The 25,706-nt window shown below is 41.8% G+C and overlaps 1 protein-coding gene across 1 annotated transcript; it reads right to left on the reverse strand.

Moving 5' to 3' along the window:
* Nucleotides 1–2,452: 2,452 nt before the first annotated feature.
* oprm1 (opioid receptor, mu 1) lies at nucleotides 2,453–22,521 on the reverse strand. Its single transcript, XM_084021743.1, has 6 exons — nucleotides 22,054–22,521; nucleotides 7,477–7,826; nucleotides 5,538–5,713; nucleotides 4,244–4,422; nucleotides 3,504–3,687; nucleotides 2,453–3,196 (listed from the first exon to the last, which is right to left on the reverse strand). Exons 1-6 carry the CDS (start codon nucleotides 22,329–22,331, stop codon nucleotides 3,191–3,193), a joined length of 1,173 nt encoding a protein of 390 aa, XP_083877869.1. The 5' UTR covers nucleotides 22,332–22,521; the 3' UTR covers nucleotides 2,453–3,190.
* Nucleotides 22,522–25,706: the final 3,185 nt, after the last annotated feature.

Raw genomic sequence — 25,706 nt, forward strand, 5'->3', positions numbered from 1 at the left:
TTTAGACTAGGGAGGAATAAAGGTAGGCGGAAGACTCACTTAAACATCAAGATGAAATTAGGAACAGGCTCTTCTCACAGCAGCTATTTTGATTTGATTTTGATTGCTATTTCATTGCAGGGTAAACACAGGAAACATTACTGATGGCCCTCTGTCATTTAAGTGCTCTGGTGTTGTGCATGCTGGCACACTGGAATGGCTGTGACGTACTAAATAGGAAGGGACCCTAATTAATCACACTCATGATTAGCCTGCTATTACATGAGAGATTATAAATATGCGCTACGTGCATAATTGTTCGCTCGGCACTCTAACTGTCAATCTTTGAGAATTCCACTTGAGATTTTAGCATTTTTCAAAGGTTTGAGGGAAAATGCCAAGAAAAATATAATTAGCCCACTATAGAAATCATTTCACCTCCCTCACAGACGTGGAGGAGATTCATCATTGTGTAGGTACACATTTAGGTGTAGTTCCAGTGATGTGGGTGCTGGCTCACTGGTCTAACATACTGGGACAGTTGAATTGGACAGAGCCATTGTTAATGTTATTTGTTACACCTGTGCTTTTATTGCAATGACGAGTCAAAATATCTGCAATAATACACAACCACACACTCAGCTGATGCAGCACCTTATGGCTGAAATATGCAGAACTGCAATAAGTTTACAATCATTTGGTGGTAAATTCTAGATCCAGCAGGTAATAAACGATGAGGAAAAAGCTTCGACCTCAAACTGTTGGTTGCTGGATGTAAATTATATCTGCCCTATACAGAGTATATTTCTTGATGATATATTCATAATTCTACTACTCATCTCTGAGTGTGGAGGAAAAGCTGGGTTGTGTTTCAGGTTGAGAATGGAAGAGGTATTTGTATTTGGAAAAAAAAGGACTCAATGCAACGCATGCAATACTTTATTCAGATGCAAGCAAAAAGCTATTCAGTGAGATTCAGGTTTACATTTTACTTCATAGACAACAGTAAAAGTATATTTATTGTATTGTATTGAGTGTTGGTCATAAAGTAGAAATGATGATCTGCACATTAGATTACAAGAAATGCCTTTTCAACACCAGAGTACGAGTGATTGAGTCACAAGCGATGTACAAGCAAATAGAGTTTAATGGTGCCATGTGTACAGATCACAGACAGCATCCAATACTTTTGATTTCTTTTCAAACAAATGTATACATTTCAGGATTCTCTCGGATGGTATGAGCTGCAGTTAGCGAAACAATTAAGCTGCTTTAAGCTCCACCAGTTGGTTGCAATCTTTTGATGTTTCCACCAGCCGACTTCGAGATTGGAATTTGAATATGGATTTAATGGCTACGTGCATGATTAGCTTGAGGCCAAAGTTGGTCTCCTCGGCAAAAATTCATCCCCAGTTGATAATCAATTGAAGAAAAGGAAAACTTTGTTCTAGGACTAATTATTTCTGAACATTATTTGCATGCTATTGAAAAATTGAACTAATTAGACAAAAAGGGCAGTTGGTGTGCAAACACCACAGAAAGGCTGAGTCGGATTCGTGACGATGTTTATTGGTGAGTCACACATACCAAATATTTGATTCATTCTTAATTATTTGCCTGAAATGCATTACATTGTATGGGAACTCAAAATGTGTTTTGTGCACGTAATATGTTCTATGAGATTTAAACATTGTACATTTTGTACAATACAATAAAAACTCAAGGAAATACGGCAGGTGCCACTTGATGCAAATCTGGACTGCCATCATGATATACTCAAAACATATACAAATGAACGAGTCTATGTAGTTCTTCACAATTTAAGGTTTTACACACAAGTTTTCTGATTAATAAATATCACATCAGTTCACAAGGCAGATTCAATATGACAAAAAGTTCTATTTAGAAGCACACTAACTGGTCCAACATGATCCATAGAAACAATTCATGTTGACAAAAAAAGTGACAGAATACTTACAATATATTGTTAAAAAAAATACTGGTACACCGAATATCGAGTAGAGCTACTGTAAAGGCAACTGGCAAGTATAGCATTCAGCACAACACGTAAGCACAAGCGATTCTAAAGTTTACAACAGATGTATAATCCTTCTTGGCTCACTTGTTGCAGAGGAAAAGTGTCTCCATTAAAACCCATACCATGTGTAATGGCTGTTACGCTGTAGTTAATCATATACCCCTAGCACTACATGTTCACACTGTACGCCAATATTGCACGCTTGGTGCACATGTGCAAACAGTCTGATGCGTCGCCTTCGCTGGTTTAGAGGATCCACACTTCAGCTAGAGGACTGACGTAGCTGCTTTTCCTTCATTACATTCAGAAGTCTGTCTTTTTTTACAGAGACAGAATAAAATAGAAGAAGGAGCGCAAAGAATGCAGACCGAGAAGGCCGCACATGACGACAAAGTTCGGTGGGTTGAGTGGACAGAGCGCAGTTGTAGCCAGACTGCTGCTGTGCAGATCAATCAATGGAGAACAGTATTTATAGGGCGGAAATCACACAGGAGCCGAATGACAGCACAGTTTGGCGCTGTGAATGTCTTCATGTGGCGAGAAAGCCACAAAGCTGTTGAGCATTCAAGTCCAATGTCAAATCAGATCATTTGCCGTCCAGTCACTCCGATAAATCCATATATCCCTGACTATTATTATTTTTTTTTTTACAACCGAGGGAATAAGCAGGGTTCGGGTTGGAGGCTTCGATCAACGTAGCAGCTTAATCAGGCACATACAGAACAAAACAACATCATATAAGAATGGCTTTCATAGGTCTGTCTGTACAACTGTCTTCGTTTACTCTTTTAGTCGATATTGTCATGGTAATAATGACGAAAGCTAAAAGTTGGAATAGCGCTTATGCACAACAGCTTCGTCAGTTTGGAGGAGTACGGTAATGATGCTGGGTTTTCTGTTTTAGAGTAAAAGCCTTGCACAGCCATGCAGTAGGTAAGAGTGTTTGGCTGCTCAGCAGGTGAATGGCCTGACCCGACGCAGTGCCGCGGTTAAGCTCGCAGCACATCGTCAAAACGCTCCGCGCCATCGAGCCTCAGACATGTCCCGGAAATTTTGCATGTACGTGTTGTTGGGTCAGAGCCCCGTGGTGACCTGCGTGACCTCTGAGTTGAGATCGTCGTTGGCAACGCCGCCACAACAGCGTGAGTCCACCGACGACCCCTCCAAGGCTAGTCATACCTGCAGAGAGGAGTTGGAAGGAGAGAAAGTATGCTTATGCTATGTTGTAGCTACACATGTTTATGTGCTCCTTTACATGAATGTCTGGTCACAGCCCTACGCCTAAAATGAAAATCGGTACCACTCTCATGTCTGTACAGTAAATTTGAAGCAAATTACAGATTAGCATAAAGATTGGGAACGGGGGCAAATAACGAGCACCCCCCTTGTCCAAAATGTCTTGCCAACCAGCTAACAAAAAACAATCTGTGGTTTGAATGGAATCCGTGTACGTGGGCAGACTTCTGTGCACACGGACGATGTCTACCTGTTGATTGGACCTTTCTCCTGTGTTGGCGGTGTTGTGTTCACGCTGCGGGAGCTTGCGGCTCGTGGCTCCGAGCCGTGACGAGTTCTGCATCTCCAACACCGAAGGACTCGGCGTACAGAACTCACGGAAACACCGCTTGAAGTTCTCATCCAGGTACCCATAAAGAACTGGGTTCAGACTACTGCAGGGGACAAAAAGAGGGTCACGGTTTAACCCTGGACAATCAGCTTCTCCATTAACACGGCAACATCATTTTCACCTCGATGACATGGGGTGTGAAAACTGCAAGTCAATGCAAGTCATTGTATAAAACCAGCGAATTTACATTAACCAGAAGTCAACATAATTTCTCCTATCTGTAAAAATGTTTCTTATAAGCATTATGTTTTCTACACTTAAACGAGCAGTGTGGATTAAAGTGGCAGTATGTAAGATTTGAGATACGTTGCTTCTAGCAGCCTCTTTGGCGGTAGATGGAACTGCAGGCGAGCCTCTGGGACCTCATCTCCCTCACTGAACAGTGTTGATTCTCTCTCATCTGTGTGATGCCTTCAAATGCTCCACAATGAAAGGAGGTCCTTAGTTTTAGTTTATTTTTCTTGGGACTGGAAGTTGAATGGTCATCTTTCTCTGGCTGTTGTTCCTCCATTGTGAGTCAGCAGTAATGATAACCCTAACATTTTAGGACTAATAGTTTCAATAATACATTAGTCTGAAGGCTAATGCGAGGTCCGTACCTGTTGGTGTAGCCCAGGGCGATGCAGAAGTGCCAAGTAATAGTCTGCAGCGTGGAGCTGGGGATGTTAATCAGAGCTGTGATGATGACAAAGATGTGGATAGGCGTCCAGCATACGATGAAGACGGCGACCACCACCAGGACCATGCGGGTGATCCGACGCAGGTTCCTATCCTTCTCCTGTGTGTGTGAAGGAGGTTTAGTGTTGGTGGAGTACATGATGAGTGTAGAAAAGAGGAAGAAGTACAAGGGAAGGAAAGCAGAGGAAAAGGACAGAGAGTGTGGTGGATGAGAGAAAGGATGGGAGAGAAAGATGGTTCGAAGGAGGATGAGAGGTAAAGGGGAAAGGATCAATAGAGATGTTCGATAACCAATCAGTCCAATGTATCCGCTTGAGTCTATCCTCAATGTAAGTCAACAGGTGGTGTGTTGCCATGGCAAAATCATCTGTGCCTGTGTTTTATGCATGGAGTGGGACGAGTTGAATAGAAAGTAAAAAAAAAAACCAGTCCACAATGTGAGAAAACATGTTGTTTATGAAAAATTAATTTGTTAATCAAAGGAGTTTTTTTTTTATAAAATTCTAAAACTACTAAACTAAACATATTTATTGACATTAGGATTTCAAAGTAACCTTTGAATCGAGTCAGAACAGACTCTGACTGTAGATGTTTTCTATAGCAGTCTCCATTGTCATTATTTGTACTTGGTTCCAGTACACAGCTGATGGGTTTGACAATGACATGATAACAGCTTGACAACGACTTAATGCATAATCCCATCCCTGGCACCAATAGGCTAATTGTGCCAGGGATGGCATTGGTCCATTACTCATTGGTCCATTACTTTTTAATTGGGAGACATGAAGATGAAGAGACATCATGCAGAAGAATCAGTCAACTTGAACTTGGTAGAGTTGGCCGCCTTGGAGGTTTGTACCCAGGCAAATAAATCATGTCTACCCGTGTCTCGACGCTTTAAATTTCCATTTGTATGCGCTGTAAATAAATACATACTTATACAAAGATTAGAATATGCACGTCTTGAACTCAACTATAGTACATTTTCAGAAAATAACTATTGGGTCCTTTCGTCTTCTACTGCAATTAATTAAAACTTGTGAGCAATTAGATTTCTTGTCAATAATAAACTGTTAAGATTTCACAAAACGCTCAGTAATGATTAATTCTAAAATTTCCATTTGCATTTTAATAATGGCCTTGTGGCACAAATGTACAAATAATTGATATGCTTTCACTCATGTCTGCAAAAGAACAAAACTGAATTCTCTTAACCTGGGAGCCTGACAGCATGCGCACGCTCTTCAGCCGGAGGATCATGAGGCCGTAGCAGACGGTGATGATGAGGACAGGCATGATGAAAGCGAAGATGAATACGCAGATCTTCAGCAGGGTTTCCCAGTACCAGGAGGGGTGGGGGAATATCAGCTTGCAGTCGACAATGCTGGAGGCTGTGGGGAGACAAACATGAACGCTTATATGTTGACAGGTCTGGCCTTTTTGAAAACATTCCATCCAACACAATGCAACGACAGAGTGTTGTGTTACCAGAATATTTTTTTCATTTTTAATAGTCTGTTAATTATGGTCGCTTGTTTTGTCCAAACAATAATCCAAAACATTAAGCTATTCCGTTAATGACATAAAACAGGGAGAAGCAGCAAACCTCAATTATTATTATTATTATTTTTACTGAATTAATGACGTTAACCTGTAATAATGGATTCAATGGTGGTACACTGCGGTATTTTAATTCTGTATGAGCATTTCTACATCACAATTTAACAACATAACACTTTGCTTATTATAGGTTGTATTCATGTTCATTTGGCTGTATTTTGTACAACGGCGTATTAGGGCCACTGTCGAAAAAAAAAAAAAAAAAAAAAAAAACGGAGCAGAGAGAGGTGGGGAATATTCTGAGATTAAAAGTCCCAAATTTGCTAGGTTTGAAAGTGGCAAATTTGCTTGTTTATTACGATGCTAACAACCGGCATTTATGCTAGCTAACTATTTGTGTTTGTTGAGCGGGTGGTTTGCTACCGCTAGCTTAGGCAAGCTACATGATTACTTCCTCTATGACCGCTAGTTTAGCCAAACCAGCCGATCAACAAACACATAAGATGACAATTTGGCCCATATAAAATTAACCAACACTAACCATCAAGAGCCATCACCCTAAGGACCTTAGCAAAGCATTGACACACGTTGGGATGGATTAATTACAAAGAAAAAAGCGACATTCATGGGAAGTTAGCTAGCATTAATGCCGGTTGTTAGCGTCGTAATAAACTAGCAAATTTGCCACTTTAAAACTAGCAAATTTGCTATTTTTTTCTCCGAATATTTTCCCTTAAAGTGGCCCTAATACGCCGTCGTAATTTTGGGACATATTTAGATTTTTGGAAGAAAAAGTTTGTGATCAAGTAATTTTGGGGACCCCCTAGTTGTCATGGGCCACCTGTTGAAGAACTCTGCTCTACAGGCTTTATCTATGTTTCGTCTCTCTGTCTTCAGACATTAATGCTAAATTCTACTCTCACTTTCTCTGGCACCTTGTTGCCTCGTGGTTCTCACTTTCACCATGAAGCACAACACCTCCGGTTTGAGTCCGCCCATTTGTCACAGCTCATCTCTCTCCCCTGCAAGTTCCTAATAAAGGCACATAAATGCCCATAAAGAAATACCACTGTTGTGTCTGAAAACGATGTTTTGCTCTAAAGCGCCAACATCTTTAAGCGCCATGCAGCGTTATAACATCACCGAGTCAGTAAATCTCTCATTCCATTGCCTCCAAAGAGAGCGGAATCACACTTTGGCAATTCCGGTGGCAGTTTTCTCTCCATTACCTATTGCAATTAAACAGAGACACCGTCAGAGAAGCCTGACTTTGCAGGTAGCCTCGCCTATGCAGAGAGTTATATTAGTTAGCAGCCAGGCATCTAGCATTAAACAGTTCTTTGTGCAATTACACACAAAAATCACAAGCAACCTTCGAGGATGCCTCCATTTATAGAGACCGCTGGAGTACGTAATTGCTCTTTGAAGCTGGGATTCAGACAATTAACTGAATGTGTGTTTCCTTCCCGCTTGGTGCTCATACTTGGTTTTTTTTCCCCATAAAAATGTTGTAATTAGCTTCAAGGACATTTCCTAGAAGCTAGTGAGTTGATCCATTTATTGTGTATGACAGTGATTGTGTGTTTGTGCTTACGGGTGAGGGCGGTGGAGGCCATGAACATAACGGGCAAGCCGATGGCCGAGGAGAGAATCCAGTTGCAGACGTTGACTATCTTGGCGTTGCGCGGCGTCCTGAAGTCCAGCGCTTTGACCGGGTGGCACACGGCGACGTAGCGGTCGATGCTCATGGTGGTGAGTGTGAAGATGGAGGTGAACATGTTGTAGTAGTCGATGGACAGCACCATCTTGCACAGCATGTCTCCGAACGGCCAGGTGCCCATCAGGTAGTTGACGCTCTGGAACGGCAGCGTACTGGTGACCATGGCGTCGGCCAGAGCCAGGTTGAAGATGTAGATGTTGGTGGCCGTCTTCATTTTAGTGTATCTACACAGAAAGCATTTAATCCATTTTAAACTCATTATGACTGAGATACTGTAGACAGCCCAAATTCCCACGTTACTCCAGGTAACACAGCAGAAGGTGCAGCTGGGCTGGCAGAGTATCACAGGGTTTTCATGAATTATTCAGGCCCCCTGCATTTTGTAATAACAAACTTTTGGTTTAATCAATTTTCATGGCCCAGTTTGAAAGGAAGATGTTCACAGGAGTAAAGCCCCAGACTCCTTAAGGTTTTAGCACAAAGAAATTACTTTCCATTACAGAGCATATTCTGCAAACATTAATTTGCACACAGCCCTTCCATTTCATTCCTTGTTTGTTTTTCATCCCTCCCCCCATATTCTTAAAGTAACATTTCATGGACTTTCATGAGTAACTACAAACTAACATTGCATGTGTGTTTTATTTTGGTAGCCTCGGTGAAGCTGCCATTAACTAGTGAGTTTCCAAACTTTAATATTTATAGGAAATTGAGTGATAATTGTATCTTTTGAAGGATAATTTTTTTCACATGGCAATGTAGTGTGTTGATGTGCGGCTGCATGGTGGTGTAGTGGTTAGTTAAGAGGGGCCAGTTTAGGATCTGGGTTCGGGTTCCTTCTGTGTGGAGTTTGCATGTTCTCCCCGTGAGTGTGGGTTCTCAAGATAAGTTCAAAGATATGCGGGATGGGATAGGTGACTCTAAACTGCCTGTAGGTGCAAGTGTTAGTGTGAATGGCTGTGTGTCTGGCAACCCGTCCAGGGTGTTCCCTGCCTTCGCCCAAATTTCAGCTGGGATCGATTCCAGCAAGACTAAAGAAATTAATCATCTGAATGTGAATTTAATCACCTGACATCTCTTGAATTTATCCTCCTGCTTTTAACAAAAATGTGATCATAATACGCTTGAATAATGAACTTCCTGAAGCCAATATGGTTAGTACCCTGCACATCCTTTCTTTTAGCTTTTATTTTATTTATTTCAATTGTAGTTTTCTTTCTCACTTAGATGCTGTGACTAAAAGCAGCCCGGCCAGAACCGGAAGCTTCAGGATAAATGTGGCTCTAAGATGCTGGTGGAAGGACCGGGAGGAGCAAATGATAAATGTTTGCTAAGGCAGACCTCCACTGGTGCCTCTGACAGGATTGTTTGTTAAGTGTGTTTTTTTTGTGCTTTCGTGACCTATGTTGCCATCGTAACAGGCTCACAGTGGGCTGCTTTATAGAAAAAAAGATGAAAGAGCAAGGATCCATTAGCACAGAGGATGAAACGATTGAAATGGCTCTACTGTTTAGACCTCTTGACCGTAAAGAAATACACTATTTAACATTCGCTGTTCACAACGCAATGTTAAATAGTGGATTAAGTCCATCCATCCATTATCAACTGCTTATCCTGTTCAGGGTCGAACAGATCTAAAAGACTCCATTAGTCACCCTATTTGGGAAAAAAATATGTACACTTTAGTCATCATTCAACCCTTTTGAATTGTGTCGGGAAATATCCACATGGGTGGGATCGGCTCCAGCACCCCCGCGACCCTGAATTCACATGATAAGCGGTAGACAATGGATGGATGGATGGATGGAATATCCACATGGTGTTTGTCAATTTGTCTTCCACAATGTACATCAGCAGTATTGCCATTACCTTGTTTGCTCATAGACATAGTTATGTTCCTTCAACAAATGTCCCTGCTGTAATGTTAATACATTAAGCTGGTGCCACAAAGTGACAATGATACATCGCTACATCCCCCTCTGCCTTATTAAAGCCCAGCCGCCATTCTTCCTGTAAAGCTAATTTACTTCTGTTACAGTACTTCCCTCAATGATCCCAAATCCTCTTAACAACCAGAGGTGACAGTGAGTTTGTTATTAGCAGCTTAGTGTGTTTGTTATTTCAGGCTTTATTTGAATGGGGACCGATGGGACACCTTGAGATGCAGTAGCTGTCTGAGTAGTGACTTTGAGATGATCCCAGCTTGTGTGTCTTCTGTGTGTCTGAGGCTTACACATGTCAACATGTCATTTATCACTGTCTATTTGCACCCGGCTGAGGATAATCACACAACAGATATTAGAATCCATGAATGGATTAGAATCCATGTTGAATATGCTACTTCATTTAGCAAGCTTGTATGCAGTTGAGAAGTCAGTTAGGCCTACGTGTAGCCAATACTCTGACATAGTTTCCTTCCCCCATTAGCTACGATAGTCAATACAGCAGTGGTCTTATTTGTATTGGGTGGTCCCTAATATATGACTCGAATAACCGGCGGTTCTCCAAATGTGCATTAGGTGGTCATTGCAATTAGACGCATTGGTCAATAAAGCAATAATCCGCAAAATTCTTGAGGTGTGCTCCCTGCTGTAAGGGATCTCCGCTGTTGCTACATTAGTCAATAAACCAATGCTCCTCTGATTTTTTTGGGGGGGAGGACTTGCTGTAAATCAATAAACCAATGGAGCATTGGTTCCGTTTCCCCTGCTGTTGGCTTTATTAGTCAATAAAGCCACATTCCTCTGTATTTTTGGGGGGGATGGTCCCTACTGTTAGCTTTTAGTCAATAATCCAGTGGTTCTCTGCATTTGTATTACATGGTCTGTGCTGTTACTTGCATTAGTCACTAAATTCTCCAAATGATTTCATTTTCATTATTTCAAACCTATTTCCAGTAGTTCTCTGGTTCTCTAGCCTGGACAGCTGAGACAGCCTGGGACCGTCAGCAGAGTGGAGCTCTCCATTCACTACCCAGCTGGTCCTGCTGCCACCCGTCCCCTAGTCATCAAGGATGACTATATTCTCTCAAACAGATTAACTAGGGCAACCAGCGCCAGTAATGTGTGTTGGAAACACCGATAACCATCCAATATTGTGCTTTAGTTCAAATGAACAGATATGAAAGAAAAACAATTTAGAGGTACATTGTTGCTGAATGTCTTACATTCATTAGAAATATGTCATTATTATGATGAAAAATGTAATTGAGGTGGCATTACATTCCAGTTAACACATATCAACCTTTGCAAATTAGCAGTAGATAAAGTTAATTTCTAGGCAGGTGATAGAAAAGAGCCACCCACCAGCTGTTTCATCAAATTCAAAACAGTATAATGAGCTGTGCAAAGCTTAAATGACTATTGTTGTATTAATTGGCAAGAGAGTTACACAACTGACACAATATTGCTTATTCATTTCCATGCCAGCAGCAAATTATTTGATAAGTATCGAAGGGGATACGTATCTCCCAAGGATGGTTTCTCATTTTGGAAGAAAATTGTAGCTCTGTTCATTCCACATAAACAATAACAATAGTAACAGGTCTGTAGCCTCAGTGGGTGAAAACATGAAGGAACTAGTGTTGTAGTCTCACCCCCTCTAATCAAAGCCCCCCCGCCCACACACACATTTACATATGAAATGTCAAAATGGCTGGGCCTATTAGAAAGAAGTAGCAGAGCAAATCTTCATCACGCTGCCTCTGTGAATAAATATCACTTGACCACAGAAATTGCTCAAACTGCCTCTAAACTACGTTAAGTTGGAGTGTCCCCGGACCACTGAAGCACAGAGAGTGCAGATAAATGAGCTGCAATGGGACTTAAAATCATCGTTACAGCTAAATCAAATAACTCAGACTTCCATCAACCCATTAGCTGCTGTTGACACCTGGGGGAGTGCGGTGCTCATCATTTCTCCTGTTTCTCATCCATTTTAATTTCTGCTTCAGAGAGAAAAAGAAAAACTGATTACTGATATTCCTGAGGTGATCGTAAACTCATCAAGTGCTCACAGGCGAAAATGAAAAGAAGTTCGGTCCTAATCTCATTCTCTTTAGGGTGCATCATTCGATATAAATCATTCCACACATGCAGGTACACAACTCAGTAAAACGTTGTTCATTTCCAATTTGAATACATTTACATGTTAAAAAGGAGGGCAGTTGCGCATTTACACACAATCAAGAGAGCTTTTTGTGGCCTTTTTGGCCAAATTCTAATAATGTAACTCCAAATAATCATAAGTAGGCTGACAAATTATCGAATATAATTACAATAACCTCTAGCCTGGCTCCATAATGAGCCTCATATGTTGCTGAAACTGTAGAGACGCAGAAGCAGCTATTTAGTTGGTCATTATTCTTTTTGAATGAAAATTGCTTTCCTGTTTTTTCGAATTCAAGGGAATTAAAGAAGTGGCCACCTTTTTGATGATGGTATATCAACATCTAAAACAAGTAAGTAAATATATGATTTACCATGATCCAGTTTAATTTGATTTTTTTTTCAAGCCTGCCCAAAGCATCTAAAGAATATTAGACACCAGAGATTTTTTTGCGTTCTACAAATTTTGGACCTCTGCAGATCCTTATGATAACAATTTAGTGACTGATATTATTTATTTGGATTCCAACTACTTCTGCATACTTTGAGCTACAGAAACCCCTTTAAAGATATTACTTCCTTTTACACTTTTTAAAATATGAAGCTTTTTACAATACATCTCAATGGAGACAATATTCAAATCCTCTTCAACCAAATGGAACTTCAACTCCGTTCACCTACTTTCAGCTCAAGACACAATTTAAACTTGAGGACTTTTATTTGACATTTTTCTTATTGCAGTTCAAGTTTTAAGCTGTTGTCAGGCAGTTCTGAGTTCATAATGGGTGTATTCTGCTGGTCTGTCTGCTTTTACACATTTTGCACTCATGCCCATCCACCTGCTCCTCTTCAAGGTTTTCTGCTAAGCATTGCTAGTGGGTCTCAAAATAAAAATATGATATGATAAAGTGAGTATAACACTTGAACTCTCTCTCGGCGCCGTGTGTGTCATTGGGATGAACCAGGCTTACACCAGCTGACAAGGCAGAAGTGGCCTTAATGCTTTTTCTGTGGATAAAAGGCTCATATTTTATTATGCAGCAACATGAGAAACCTTGTTTGTCTATATGACCAGAGCCAAACACATGTTCCATTAACACGAAGTGTATTTTTGTAAATTTAGATGTTTTTCTGTGTTTGCGTGTTCATTCGTTCCCAGTAGCTGGTGCTTTAATGGGTTCATCATCAGCCACTGAATGTAACCTCTGCTCTTCTATAATTTAGGGGCCAGAGCGCCTAAAGGGGAACGCTAATTTAGTTTTTATTGTGAATTACTTAACGGTCCAGTCATAAACCATGAAAGCAAAGTGATTAAGAAAAAAGAGAGATGAGGCTATTAATTTGTGTGATGTGAGATGGAAAAAAACACGCACAAGGGTTTCTAAAATAAAGCTGAATTGAGGATGTTTTATGGTTAAGAGCTAATGACCTGCTAATTGTTAGTTGATGTTAAACAAAGACTTCCTCTGGGGTTTGCTGCTCGGCGCTGCGTTTCATGTGTCAAATTGCTAATTTTGGAACGTTAACAGATATAATGGGACTAATAAAGCTGCTGGACATTTAAAGCTACCCTATAAACACCAGCGTGAGCTTTTTTGCGTGTGTATATTCGGAACAAGCCTGGAGTGAATCAACAGTCTTGTCACCATATTTCAACAAATCAAGATGAAAACCACACGCTTGCGGTCAACAGTTTGGAGCAGAGCTGATTAGTTTTCATGGCTCTTGTTACACAGCAAGATAAACATAATTCATCATTAGTCTGCCGGGGTCAGTGTATGATTCATGGGCTCCTACTGGGAGCAGATAAACCATTAAGGCCCAGGTGCAGGAACAGTGGCTGCTCATAGAACAGACGTCTGTAAGCCTCTGGCTCTGACCAGTAACACTGTCCATGCACAGTGTGGGGAGCGTGATGGATGAGGGTGCACAGAGTGTGGCTGTGTGCATGTCTGACGGCTGGCCATGTGTTTCTGAGACTTGTGCTTTAACTCCATGTAGTATTCGTGTCAGGAGTCTGTGAAATAGAGGAATATTCTCTTTTCTCTCTTTCGCACTTTTTCTTTTGTATCAAATATATATGTTTGTTTAGGGTTTGTCCATATTCAATAAATGTTACAGAATGTACCTGAAAATATTTGTCAAGTTTATATTCACCTCGTCATTAAAATCCTCCTTTAAGTTTACATTCAAGTGTGAAAGTCAGTTCTTTTAACAAACTACTTTGCAGCCAAGGGAACATGAACCCTGGGTTCATGTTCCCTTGGCTGCAAACCCAGAACCTGCTTCTGGCTTCAGACAAAGATGAAAATACTGTATTGTACTGATAAACACTATAGACACTGATGCACACACAATGGAATCTCTGCTAATGGAGAGAAGTCAGAATTAGACTGGTATGGTCCTTTGAGAAAAAATCTGTTGTTTTTGATTGATTCAGTTAATTATACCTGATAAATCACAGTTCTCTATCACACCGGTGATCATGTAAAATGCAATATTGAGTCCTGCTCATTGACTTTTCCACAATGACCTCCACCAAGAGAAGGGATATCTCAACATGGTATAGACAATATGTCAAAATCTCCAGATGATTGCTCTTGGTGACCATGACCCAGGCAGAGGAAGCACAACTTGTGGGGTGTATCACACATTTATACACACACATAAATACGACTGTGGCTCAGTTGGTAGAGCAGGTTGGCCAATGTTCGGAGGGTCGGCGGTTCGATCCCCGCCCTTGTCACTGTGTCATGGTCGTTGTGTCCTTGGGCAAGACACTTCACCCAGCTTGCCTTGTGAGAATGTGTATGACTGCTGTATGTTTGAGGTGGTGGTCGGAGGGGCCGTAGGCACTGAATGGCAGCCACGCTTCCGTCAGTCTGCCCCAGGGCAGCTGTGGCTACTATCGTAGTTTACCACCACCGGTATGACTGTGTGTGAATGAATGGAACCCGGAACCCTGTCAGAGCGCTTTGAGTGTCTTGAAAAGCGCCATATAAATCCAATCCATTATTATTATTATACATTGCAGTGTTTCATGTCCCTGAAAGTTGATTGTCGGGTTGTGGTGAGATGGATGTGAACTAAGGACTAAATCAGTCAAATAGATCAATGGAAATTGTGAAAACTCAAAAAGACTTGCATATAAATTACACAGTTGTTCATCTGGCAATGAAAACCACTCCAAACTTATGAAGAGATGCTTGAATAAAGCATGCAAAAACACTTGAAATGACAAATCACACACACGCATATTGGACCACTGCATTGTGTTCTGCCCATGGGTTTTAACGAGTGCTGTTAGTCACTCCCATAATGGGTTTACATCAAAGGAAACATGACGAAAAAGGGAATCCATTATGGCCAAACCCAGATCCGCGGTGATGCTGGTTACGGAAACAGGGACCTTGAGAGGACTTTCTAATCTTGTTGCTTAGGAACACTCTTTTTCATTTACTGAAGATCTTCAATAAAGGGTCTCTCTGTGCCATTGGCCCCTTTTTCAACTAAACATGTAATTAGTCTTGTAACCATCCATCCATCCATCCATTGTCTACCGCTTATCCTGTATTCAGGGTCACGGGGGGGCTGGAGCCAATCCCAGCTGTCATTGGGCGAAGGCAGGGTACACCCTGGACAGGACGCCAGTCCATCACAGGGCCGACATGTAGAGACAGACAACCATTCATACTCACATTCACACCTACGGGCAATTTAGAGTCATCAATGAATGTCTCATTGATGACAATGTCCCATGTCTTTGGACTGTGGGAGGAAGCCGGAGAACCCGGAGAGAACCCACGCTTACACGGGGAGAACATGCAAACTCCACACAGAAGGAACCCGGCCCGACCCGGGAATCGAACCCAGGACCCTCTTGCTGTGAGGCGAGAGTGCTACCCACTACACCACCGTGCAGGTCTTGTAACCAGCTGTGAAAAAGCTTTGGAAACTCAAACTGCTGCTTTGCAAAGGATAAGGTCACTAGTTGACCTTTTTGGTTTGGTTTGTTTGCTCATCCATGGTAACAGTAAGACATTCTTGTCAAAAACGGCGTTTTGTCGGGCGGCGTGTAAAAAAATCGTCAAACTGATTTGGAGAGCAAATGTGCGATACCCTCTGGCGCTTTGAAATGCCAGCCTTGATGAGGGAGAACATGTTTACCATACCTGTCACAGAGAATAAAGAGCACAAGTGGAATAAGTGAGTGAGTCACTTTGTAATTGACAGATAGACAAAAGAGCCACGAGTGCCCGCCAATCCTCGAGTACAAGACGAAATCTGTTCCCTCATCTTCAGTTTATCATCGCTCCTTTGTTCTGGCTTTCTTGGTGCAGAAGAGCGACTATCACTAATGTTCCTATGATCTCTTCGGCCTCCACAGTCGAGGTAGGTCAAAATGTGAAGGTTTTCCAACCTTATGGTGACTTGATTTCCTTTTCCTGTTCAATCCAGACTGACAGGGCTCTAATTCTCCAGCAGTGTCCGCTGGTGTTAAGAAACTCATTACTCATGTACACACAAGCAGGAAGGACAGAATAATTACCTCTCTGCAATGTCTACGGATAATTGTCTCCTACCAAGAAATTTGACCCTGCACCTGCTTCGTGTGCAGAGACACAGATTTGGACAGAGCAGCATGCTCCCTCCTCTCTGGGTCTCACGATATGCTGTCCAACTCTTTCTCTTTGGTAAACACGAGTCAAGCAAATAATCTTCATCATCTGATAGTTCCATTTTCCCAGGGGGGCGAAGGTTGGGCCTGAATACTGAAGTTCCTCATTACTTTAAAGCAAACAAAGAAATTGCGGTATAAAAATCCACAGCGGACAGCAATTATCAAGCTGTCCGCTTCTCATCGATAAAATAAAGACCATAGTACACAACGGCTACGTGTTCAGTGCTTTGTGGCTGTTAGGAAACTGAGGTCAGAGCTGATCTCAGATATATTCACAAAACTGTAATTAAAGAGAAGCTTTATAATGAGCCATTTTCTTCATCCCACACACTCAATGTTAATTGCAGTTGATAATTATAGTGTTATTTTAATGCAGTACCTCTACAAAACATAAAGAGTGGCTATTTTAAAGGGGAGGTTTGCCAGTCAAACATTGCTCTTCTCAATGAAAGGATTCGCATTTTGTTTTCAATTATAATTCCTCCTGTCCACACTGTAAATCTCTCCTTAAAACGTGTCTATGTAAGCGGAAAATGATCCACCGTCCTTGTCCTGTGTAAACCAAAAAATCCATTGTGAAATAGAGCTGAAGTTAATATGAGGCTTCTGCAGTCTGAGTTAGACAAATGAAGTGTTCATCTTCCAAAGATTGTCTTTGCAGTATTCATTTCCCCTGGACCGCATTTTCTTGCCGTGTCGAGACTGTTAACTTCCGCTGAACTTCAGAAATAATTTAGAAATCATTCATGCCAGAAACAATTTTGTCTTTCCCCATCACTTAGGGAACGTTGGTATTTATGGAATGGACCACTGGAGGAAAATAGAGGGGGGGCAGATTGTCCCTTACAGTCCCTTACATTTTTAATTAGGGGCCAGTATGGACTGGAGAAACAGTTATCCCATTCAAACCTACTGTATATACTGTATGTCACACTTCTATCCTTTTTTGAGCTTTTCTGTTGTTGCTTACAATCTATACAAGCACTAGGAATGCTTTTAAGATGCCTGGGTGACTGCAGAGCATCGACGGCGGATTAATTGTTTGGAAAACTCAGCCTGAGACTATTTGTGATGTCGGGCAGCGGGACCACGGTAACCCATTACAGAGAAACATCAGGGAGGGTCGACGGCATTAGTCTTGTGAAGCACGTGATGTTGATGCTCATCATAACATCATATTTCATGTGGCTGGGTTCAGACACAGATGTTTAGAAGTTTCTCTCACATCATGGAGCAGGGTTGTGAAACAGAATTATATATACATATACCGGTATGTATATATATATATATGTTATGCTGCTACATATGGTGCATCCAGATCAGCGGGTGCAGATGTTCAACTGCATCTCAAACACCCAAAGTTTCAGAAAATGCTTCGTCTGCTGCACGCAACCAACCAGGTGAGGCTGGGGGAGGGGAGGTGAGGAGGGGGGTTGAAGTCATTTTGCATTCATCATGCTCAAAACGCCTCCCAGTGTTTCCATGGTAACAGGAAGCACTCTGCACTGGCAGCGTATTCCTTGTGGAACCCAGCAGTTTGCTGTTCAACCGCAATTGATTTTTCCGATTGAGAGTGCAGCTCTCCGGTTGTGTTTGTTTGCTCACAAGAAGTTTGCGGATGTTTGAGAACAGATGAGGGACGGCATAGGGGACAGGGAGATAAAGAGTGAGGGAGATGTTTTATGGTTTATCGGTACTCAGACAGCAAAGTGGGGGGGGCGGTACATTTCTCATCCACCAACGTCTCTATTTAATCTCTTGAAAATGCATCCAAGGCTGTGACTCTAAAGTGGGGATGGAGAGTTTAAGAATGCATTTCCATTTAACAGTAAATATCCTCTGTGTGTCATTAGCTAAATGGCTGATCGCCCTCAATCAGAGAGAGAGAAGGCCAAAAGAGGAGCAGGGACAAGAGCTTGATGTTTGTAAATGAGCCTGATGGATCGAGGAATGAGACTCCTTTACCTTCCTCCCAACTGACGCGTCACTCAGTCCTGCTGCTCAAACACAGGCTGGCCAATCATAACGCATCATCAGCCAGCCAGGGTCGGCCAAAGTTTGATAATCATTTGATATTTCCTTCATTTTCATGTTTTTTTTTTAATTATTTAGCTGGTCATAGCTAAACGTTTTGTAATTGCGATACTTATTACCTGGAGAGGATGTAGTGAGATATATACGTTTTAATGAGTGTAACAGTGCATTAACTGTGTTTTTCTTTCATTCCATTATCTTTGGTCTTGATCACCAGGGGATGTTGTTGTTCACTTTTGCACTGTAAGCTGTCGGCTTCAACTTCTGTCTTCATTTTGTATCTAGGAGGAGGGGACGCGTATATCACCCTGAATCTGTTCCCACAGCCAGCCCAGGATGAGGGAGCTAAAGCTCAAGTAACGTCCTTCACATCTATCATCTGCTCTGTGGACAAACTACTTGGGAATACATAATATGAGCTTGTATACCAACTCTTACATCATAAACACTCTTGTACCCTTGTCAGACAGCTGCAGACACTGGTCTTGTCCTTTAAATGATGCTGGTGCATAACTTATACTTCAAAAGGGGATTTCACTTCCCTTTGCCCGCTGCTCTCCCTTTGTTTTTGCCCTCATTTTGAAGCTAAGTGTCAGTGACGGGGTGGAACTGGTGAATTACATTTACTTTGACTTCATTACTGGAACAATTGTTTGTTTTTTTTGGTTGCCCCTTTTACATGAACTGAAGTATTTTACTTTGCTACATTAAAGCCTGTGACATAGGGAACAAAAGAATGGGGGTCAATCAGCTGCAGTGGAAAACAATTAGCTGTCAGTTTGTCTGCAGGAGGGCATCGCTCCACGTCCAGGGAGTTGACAAGCTTCACTTAGTTGAGGGTGACGTGCATCATTAGTAGCATTACTTCTGCATACATTAAAAAAGAAATGGCTGATCGTACCCAAATCGAGCACACCCGTGGTGTTGTGTGACATGTGTTTAGCTGACATACTCATGGTGGATCCTCCAGCAGTGAATTTTACATTAAGTTAGAAACTGTGAGGCCTTTCTGCTGTTTCCTCAATAATCCCTGTCAGAGTTTTGATTGTCGAGCTGCATTTGAAAAAAAAAAAAAAAAAAAACCCTCAATGGGACAGAGTGGATGAGTGGAGTGGTTATATTATGCTTTGAGAATAAAGTAACAAAGAAAACTCGCATAATGCTTTCAGACAGGCACTCAAACATGTGCTGCCCAGCAATGAGCCACTGTGTGTGTCCTAATTACAATGGGCTACAATGAGGAAGGTGTTTGTATATTTATAATTGATATTCAGTTGTATGAACAGGCTGCAATTGTCCTTCAGAAAAGGATTTTATTGTTGATTTGGACATTGGGGCTCTGTGATGCTGTTCAAACTACTTTGACATTTTTATGCACTTTATTTTGAAGTCTAATTAAACAGTTCTATCATATAACATAATCACCATATATAAAACTTGTAACACAATAATCTTTCAATTATAATTCAACAGACTTTGTTACGTCTATCTGAGTACATTTTTACACAAACACTGTTACTATAACTTTTACAAAAAAATGTAAGTAATAGTGGTTTTGCCTGAGTAAAATATTGTAGTAAAACTGGTCCAATGGTCAGATCTGCAGTAATTAATTTTGGATAGAAAACATCAAGCATAGAGGTACGCATTCTTTAGCAAAGAAGGACTATTTGGGGAAGCACTCAGACTGAAAGGGATGATGTTTGCAGTCTGGCAAATGAGCATTCGCTCTGCGTCTGCCCTGGAAACAGTGGAGAGGTGAGGAGCATGGCATGAGTGACGAAGTAAGGATAATATATCATAGCAGTAATGGAAGAAGCAAATCAAAACAGAGACGCCATCATTTCATTTTTTACTCTAATTTCTCGAATCAAGTGGTGTCATTTAAAGCAGCTGCCTAACATCCGGCCACTCGTCATGGATTCTATCACGGGCGAAGTGGGTAATCACAAGGCAGACAAATAAAGGTGAATCGCTGTCGTTGTAATCTCCGTCTTCCTCAGCTTTGCTCATCATTAATCTCTCTCCTCTCAAACCTCCTCTTGTGTTCACCTTTTATTCCAAGTTCACCTCACTCCTGCTCTGTCCTCGTTCTGCTCCTCGACACTGCTTCGTCTGTTGTCTTGTATTACCTGGCAAGACTCGTCTAGAAGGAACGTGGCATCGGTTGGAGAGCGTTTAACCAACATTAATGTCAGATGTTCCATGTGTAATTAAAGGCACCACCTTTGAAATATTATTATTTGCACAATAAGTTAAAGGCGGAGGAGGTCATCTCGAAAAAAACACACAGAGTTTGAATGCACCGCTGAACTGAATAAGTCCCACCCCCTTCGTTCAGACCTCTGTTCAAAGCCGCAAACGAATGCTGGAGATCGGCAGTGTGCAATCAGGAAGTAAACATTGACAGGCAGGCAGGCCGTCCAATTGTTTTCTCCGGCCCGACTTTTTTGATTAGACGGGGTTTTTACAGTCCTGCCTCGGCCACAGATGATATTTTTAAAAAAATATTTATAGTTTTATGTCGGAGCATTTAATGTAGTGATGGCTATCGCTATGTTCCAAGGATTTCAAGTTATATAACAGAAAGTGTTTCAGGATAGAATCACCTACTCAGCCTTTAACACGGAACTGTATTTGACTTATTCATCAGTGTATGAAAGTGGTAAATATCCAATTTGTCGGAGACCTTCTAATGTATCTCTCCCTCCCCTAAGAACTCTTCTTAGTCCATTGCTTTCTCTAAGTACAAAGAAAAGTGTGTGAAATGAATGAGATCAGTGATACTGCTCATTTGTGCGCCACTCATCATGTATTAGAATCTCTTGCACCTCGTGACAGGTTATTAAAGAGAATAAAAGCTCCTCCTGTGATGAGAGCTGGAAAGTGTGACATTTGTTTGGAAACATCTCATTAAATATCAATTAATGAGACGTCGACCTGTTAGCCGAGCAAAAAGGATTCAGCACCATGGTGTCCTAGATTCAACAAGAGAGGGGGAGGGGGACATTGGAAGTTGCCATGACAGGTTTTAGAGACCAGATAATACTCGCCAATGTATTCATCTTTTGTACAAAAAACAACAATGCCGGAGTTGAGTCTAAAGCTGCACATGGGGCTCATCAGTTGTATGACCTCTGCTTGTTTTAGACATATTTCTGAAACTATTTAAGGCCTCTCATCTAATTGACATGGAAGGAGAATAAGCAGAGGCATAAACAAGGGAAACAGGACACTGAAACTGATGTCCACATGAAGTCAAAAGCATCTGACTGGATACATCTCTGCGAATTTCCTGTTTAGTAATGGCATTGCGGATGAAAGTGAGGGAGCAGGTATGTGCTGTTATACACATACGGACAAAACAAACATTACTCCCCTGTTGCTGTGTGAAACCCTTTCTCCACCATCCCCTCTCTTCCTGCGCGCTGGAGCAAGTTGCTGCGAGGTTGGAGGCATTTTACGCACGAACGACAGTTGAGCTGACACACGCGCGCGCACACGCGCGCGCACACACCTTTATGTAGCTACAATATAGTTAATACAGCAACAGGTTGTTGCAGATCTGTTTAAAAAGTGTAAAAGGCACGCAACACAACCGCACACCGGTGCTTCTGTACGCTGTCTTACCTGACGATGATATACATGACCAGCACGTTTCCAACGAGCCCCACCACGCACACTATGGAGTAGAGAGCGGTGATAACGATCGCTATGATCACCGGGTTGGTGTCGTCGTCCGGGCTGCCGGTCAGCCCGCGTTCCCCGTCGCATCGCACCTCCAGGAAGCTCCCGTTACCGCTGCTGCCGTCGGTGAAGTTCCCACAGAAGCTGCCGCCGCTGTTGTTGTAGAGGACGGCGAGCTGGCTCGGGGGGCTCGCGTCCGACAAGTTGCTTGCGCTCTCCATGGTCCTCGTGCGGTTTGTGCGTGGAGACAGGTACGGCTCGTGTCACCCTCGGGTCCCCGTTTGCCCCACTGGTCGCTTGGGGGGGAGTGGTGTGGGGTGAAACGTCGCCTTTTCGTAACGTTAAATCTAAACCGTGTCGAAGAATGTCGCCGCGCGCGGTGAGGGCGAACGACCAGCCTGCGCGAGACGCGAGTTTACTGAGGACGCTCGCGCGGCGCAGCGGGAACACGTGAAAATGAGTTGGCTCTCGCTCCCTTTCTCCATTCCTCCCTCGGTTCCTTCCTCTCTTCTTTCCTTTTTTTCCCTCCTACAGTTCCTTCCCTTCCTTTCCTTCACATTTGTTTATGCCCTTACATTTTCCTTCCTTTCTCCTTTGCTTTGTTCATCCCATTCCCCCCTCTCTCTCATCCAGCCTCCCTTGTTCCTTTCCTTCTTTCATCCTTAATGTCCTGCTTTGTTTGTTTATTTGGACACAAAGTGCTTTACATTAGCAAATAGCTATAACAGATGAATTATACCATCAGCTTTTACCACATTAGAACAGAGTGTCATACACCACAGCAGTATCCTGAATGAGGACTGATGGAGGGTAAGGAGGAATCTAAGGGATTATCTAAATCAGTGCATGTACATGTCGCACTTTGATGAGTCCCCTCACCCCTGATTTCTGTTTTCTTTTCCTGCACGAAGCCCATGAAGCCGAGCAAGGGAATGTGGCACAGTGTAATCCAATATGGATTGATTTTAATCAAGATAATGTCCCCGCTCGTCTCATTACAGTTTCAGAGAGGCACGAAATGGACGAAGATAATTTTCTAAATGTGCTGGAGGCCTGTGTGGCGTACAACGTGCTCAACATGAGCATACTCAAAGACATTATTACAAGTTTGTTTTTTACAGTCGCTTTAATCAACAAAATCCACAAAACAACAACGGGGGAAAAAACCCTGAACCTAATTGGATAAGTGGATTATCTGATGAAGCAGCGGGGATGGAGGGAGCTTTCTCTTTGCTGATAAGGAGGAGAATCTTATCACTGCATGCACCGAGATGATTTCAAAAACCCAAAACCAGAGTTTCATTTAGTCGGGATGTGACATTGCTGCTCCGCTGTTTGGTTTTCACAAAAATAAATATTGTCTTTCAGTTCTGAGCTGAATACATGAGTCATCAATGTGTGACCAAGAGGTGGCCAGATGTCATGAAGCCCTGTTTTCTCCACTCCCAATGTGTCATTTCCTTGAGTCAATGTTGCTGAGAGGAAAGTGCTTGTGGTGTTTGAGAGACGCTTGTCACTTAATGTGCAATAATAGTTATGGCAGTATAATTAAGAAAATAAAGATCAGGAAAAATAAATATTTAGGATATCATGTGAATGATCAGATAGTATGAAATGTTAAAGTGCAAATTTCTTTCATTTTCATGTGTTGATTTACGTTTTTGATAGTTATGTCAAACTTGCAGACAATAACTGAGCTAACTATGAAAAATCCAAAATGATTATGCAACTCTCTGCCTCAGAGCTGCTTAAAGGAGGAATGATTACAGCAACACTAGCCCTTTTAATGAAGGCTACATTTGGGAATGTGAGCATTGTTTTAAGACACGCAAGATGATAACTTTTGAGACTTTCCTTAAATATGTGACATAAATTACAAACAGAATCTCCTCCATTCCCTGGTTATTCACGCACCCCCTGCTTGAGGAACCAATTTGTAGCGAGAAGCTGTTGAGGCTGAATGCTCCAGGAAAGTAAAATTCACAACTATATCGCTGGGAAATTGGAGAAACAAGGAAGAATTCATGGCAATAAATGCAACCAATGGTTTAAGTGTTACGTTTATCCATGGTACAGCACCTGCAGGGGCCTAAAGCTTGGGCTTAACCACTACAGTCGTTATTCCCCTAAAGCACTGTCACTGAGTTTGGAGATATAGGCGCTTCATCCTGTTGCCATGGTGAGGATGATCATCACATTTACACAGAAACATCGTCACAAGTGAGCTGTGTATGTTACAGAGAACTCGTTTACCCACATCCTGCAAACCAAATAAATATACTACATGAAGTAACAACCATCACAGCTACATTCTAACTTCTCCTTTCTCAAAACATTATTAATTAAATAAATCATAGCCCTCTGATAGTGAATTGATGGAATGATGAAATGAAGCATCTGTGAGATATCATCTCATTTCATGTATGGTGGAAAACAAAACAAATACCTTCAGTTTTGAAAACATCATCCAGCTCTGAGCTTTTCTCACACAAGGACAAACGCTCTTTATGCACACACGCACAAAGCTGATGCTGGGAAAACCAGATACAATTAGGTGATAGACTCCTTTCTATTGCGGGTTAGACAAGTTTGCCTTTATATTTTTTTTCTTGTGTTTCACATTCAATGTCACAGACACAAGGAAAACAGGGTGAAGTGAAAAAGCAGCATGAAGGCCAGTACAAATCTGATGGTGATTACTTCTTTTTATATATCTGTTACTTATTCACTCTTTGAAACTTGATACCGACTTATTTGGTCCGATGTCCGATCGCTGCATGGTTGGATGGACGGATGGAAAAAGGGTAAAAAATGAACACGTCCACCCAGAAGTAATGTTTCCATCACTGCAAGCTGGAGCCGACATACAGTATACTGTGACTACTGCAGTTATTTACAGTGTTGGAAATAACATGTTTCTGTAATTCCCTTCATTTTGATGGTAACGAGTAATTAAATAATATCCTTTCCTACTTAAACAACGCAAAGTACTGCATTTTAAATGGCCTTGTTACTCGTTAGGCTGTGCCTTGAACATTATTTTCCCTCCAAGAGGTCAAGAAAAAAAATGCTGGTGAGTTGTAGTCTTTGTCTTTGTCTCAGCGGTCTGAAACTTCACAATCTCACTTTTACACTTCAATAGTTGCCCTGCCCATAACTTCATTAGTTGCTTTGCCCATAATGCAGCGGGCGGGTGCATCACACGCACACATCAGACGGAGAAACAGCATGAAGCTGCATTATTTGATGCCTGGGGACGAACAGGTTTTTACGTCGATGTCAATTCACAGGCCTGACTCAATATGTATGAGAAAGACTTACACCTTTGTTGGTTCTTTGTAAAACTTGAGGAATCAAATAATCGTTTTCTACATCCCATGGCAGTGACCTCTTTTTTTAAATATGGTCTTGCATTGGAAAATATAAATTGTGAAGTTTTACACCAAGAACAAAGTCATAAATGAAACTGGCAACAATATTGGAAAAATATTCAGCGAGGCAGAGCCGTCCTCTGCATGGTGTCGGTTACTAAACCCAATTTTCAGACATGCATCACCGGTTTGCCAGAAATATTCTTCCTCAGCCTCACAGTGTTT

The sequence above is a fragment of the Eutrigla gurnardus genome (assembly GCF_963514095.1).
Source record: "Eutrigla gurnardus genome assembly, chromosome: 11".
Taxonomy (NCBI): domain Eukaryota; kingdom Metazoa; phylum Chordata; class Actinopteri; order Perciformes; family Triglidae; genus Eutrigla; species Eutrigla gurnardus.

Bases quoted from the DNA above. Each gene is read 5' to 3' on its own strand.
- oprm1 (XM_084021743.1), bottom strand. From the start codon at position 22,331: ATGGAGAGCGCAAGCAACTTGTCGGACGCGAGCCCCCCGAGCCAGCTC. The intron at 7,827-22,053 runs GTAAGACAGCGT...CTTTCTGTGTAG, and splicing joins GTCATGTATATCATCGTCAG to ATACACTAAAATGAAGACGG. The intron at 3,688-4,243 runs GTACGGACCTCG...TGTCCCCTGCAG, and splicing joins GCCCTGGGCTACACCAACAG to TAGTCTGAACCCAGTTCTTT.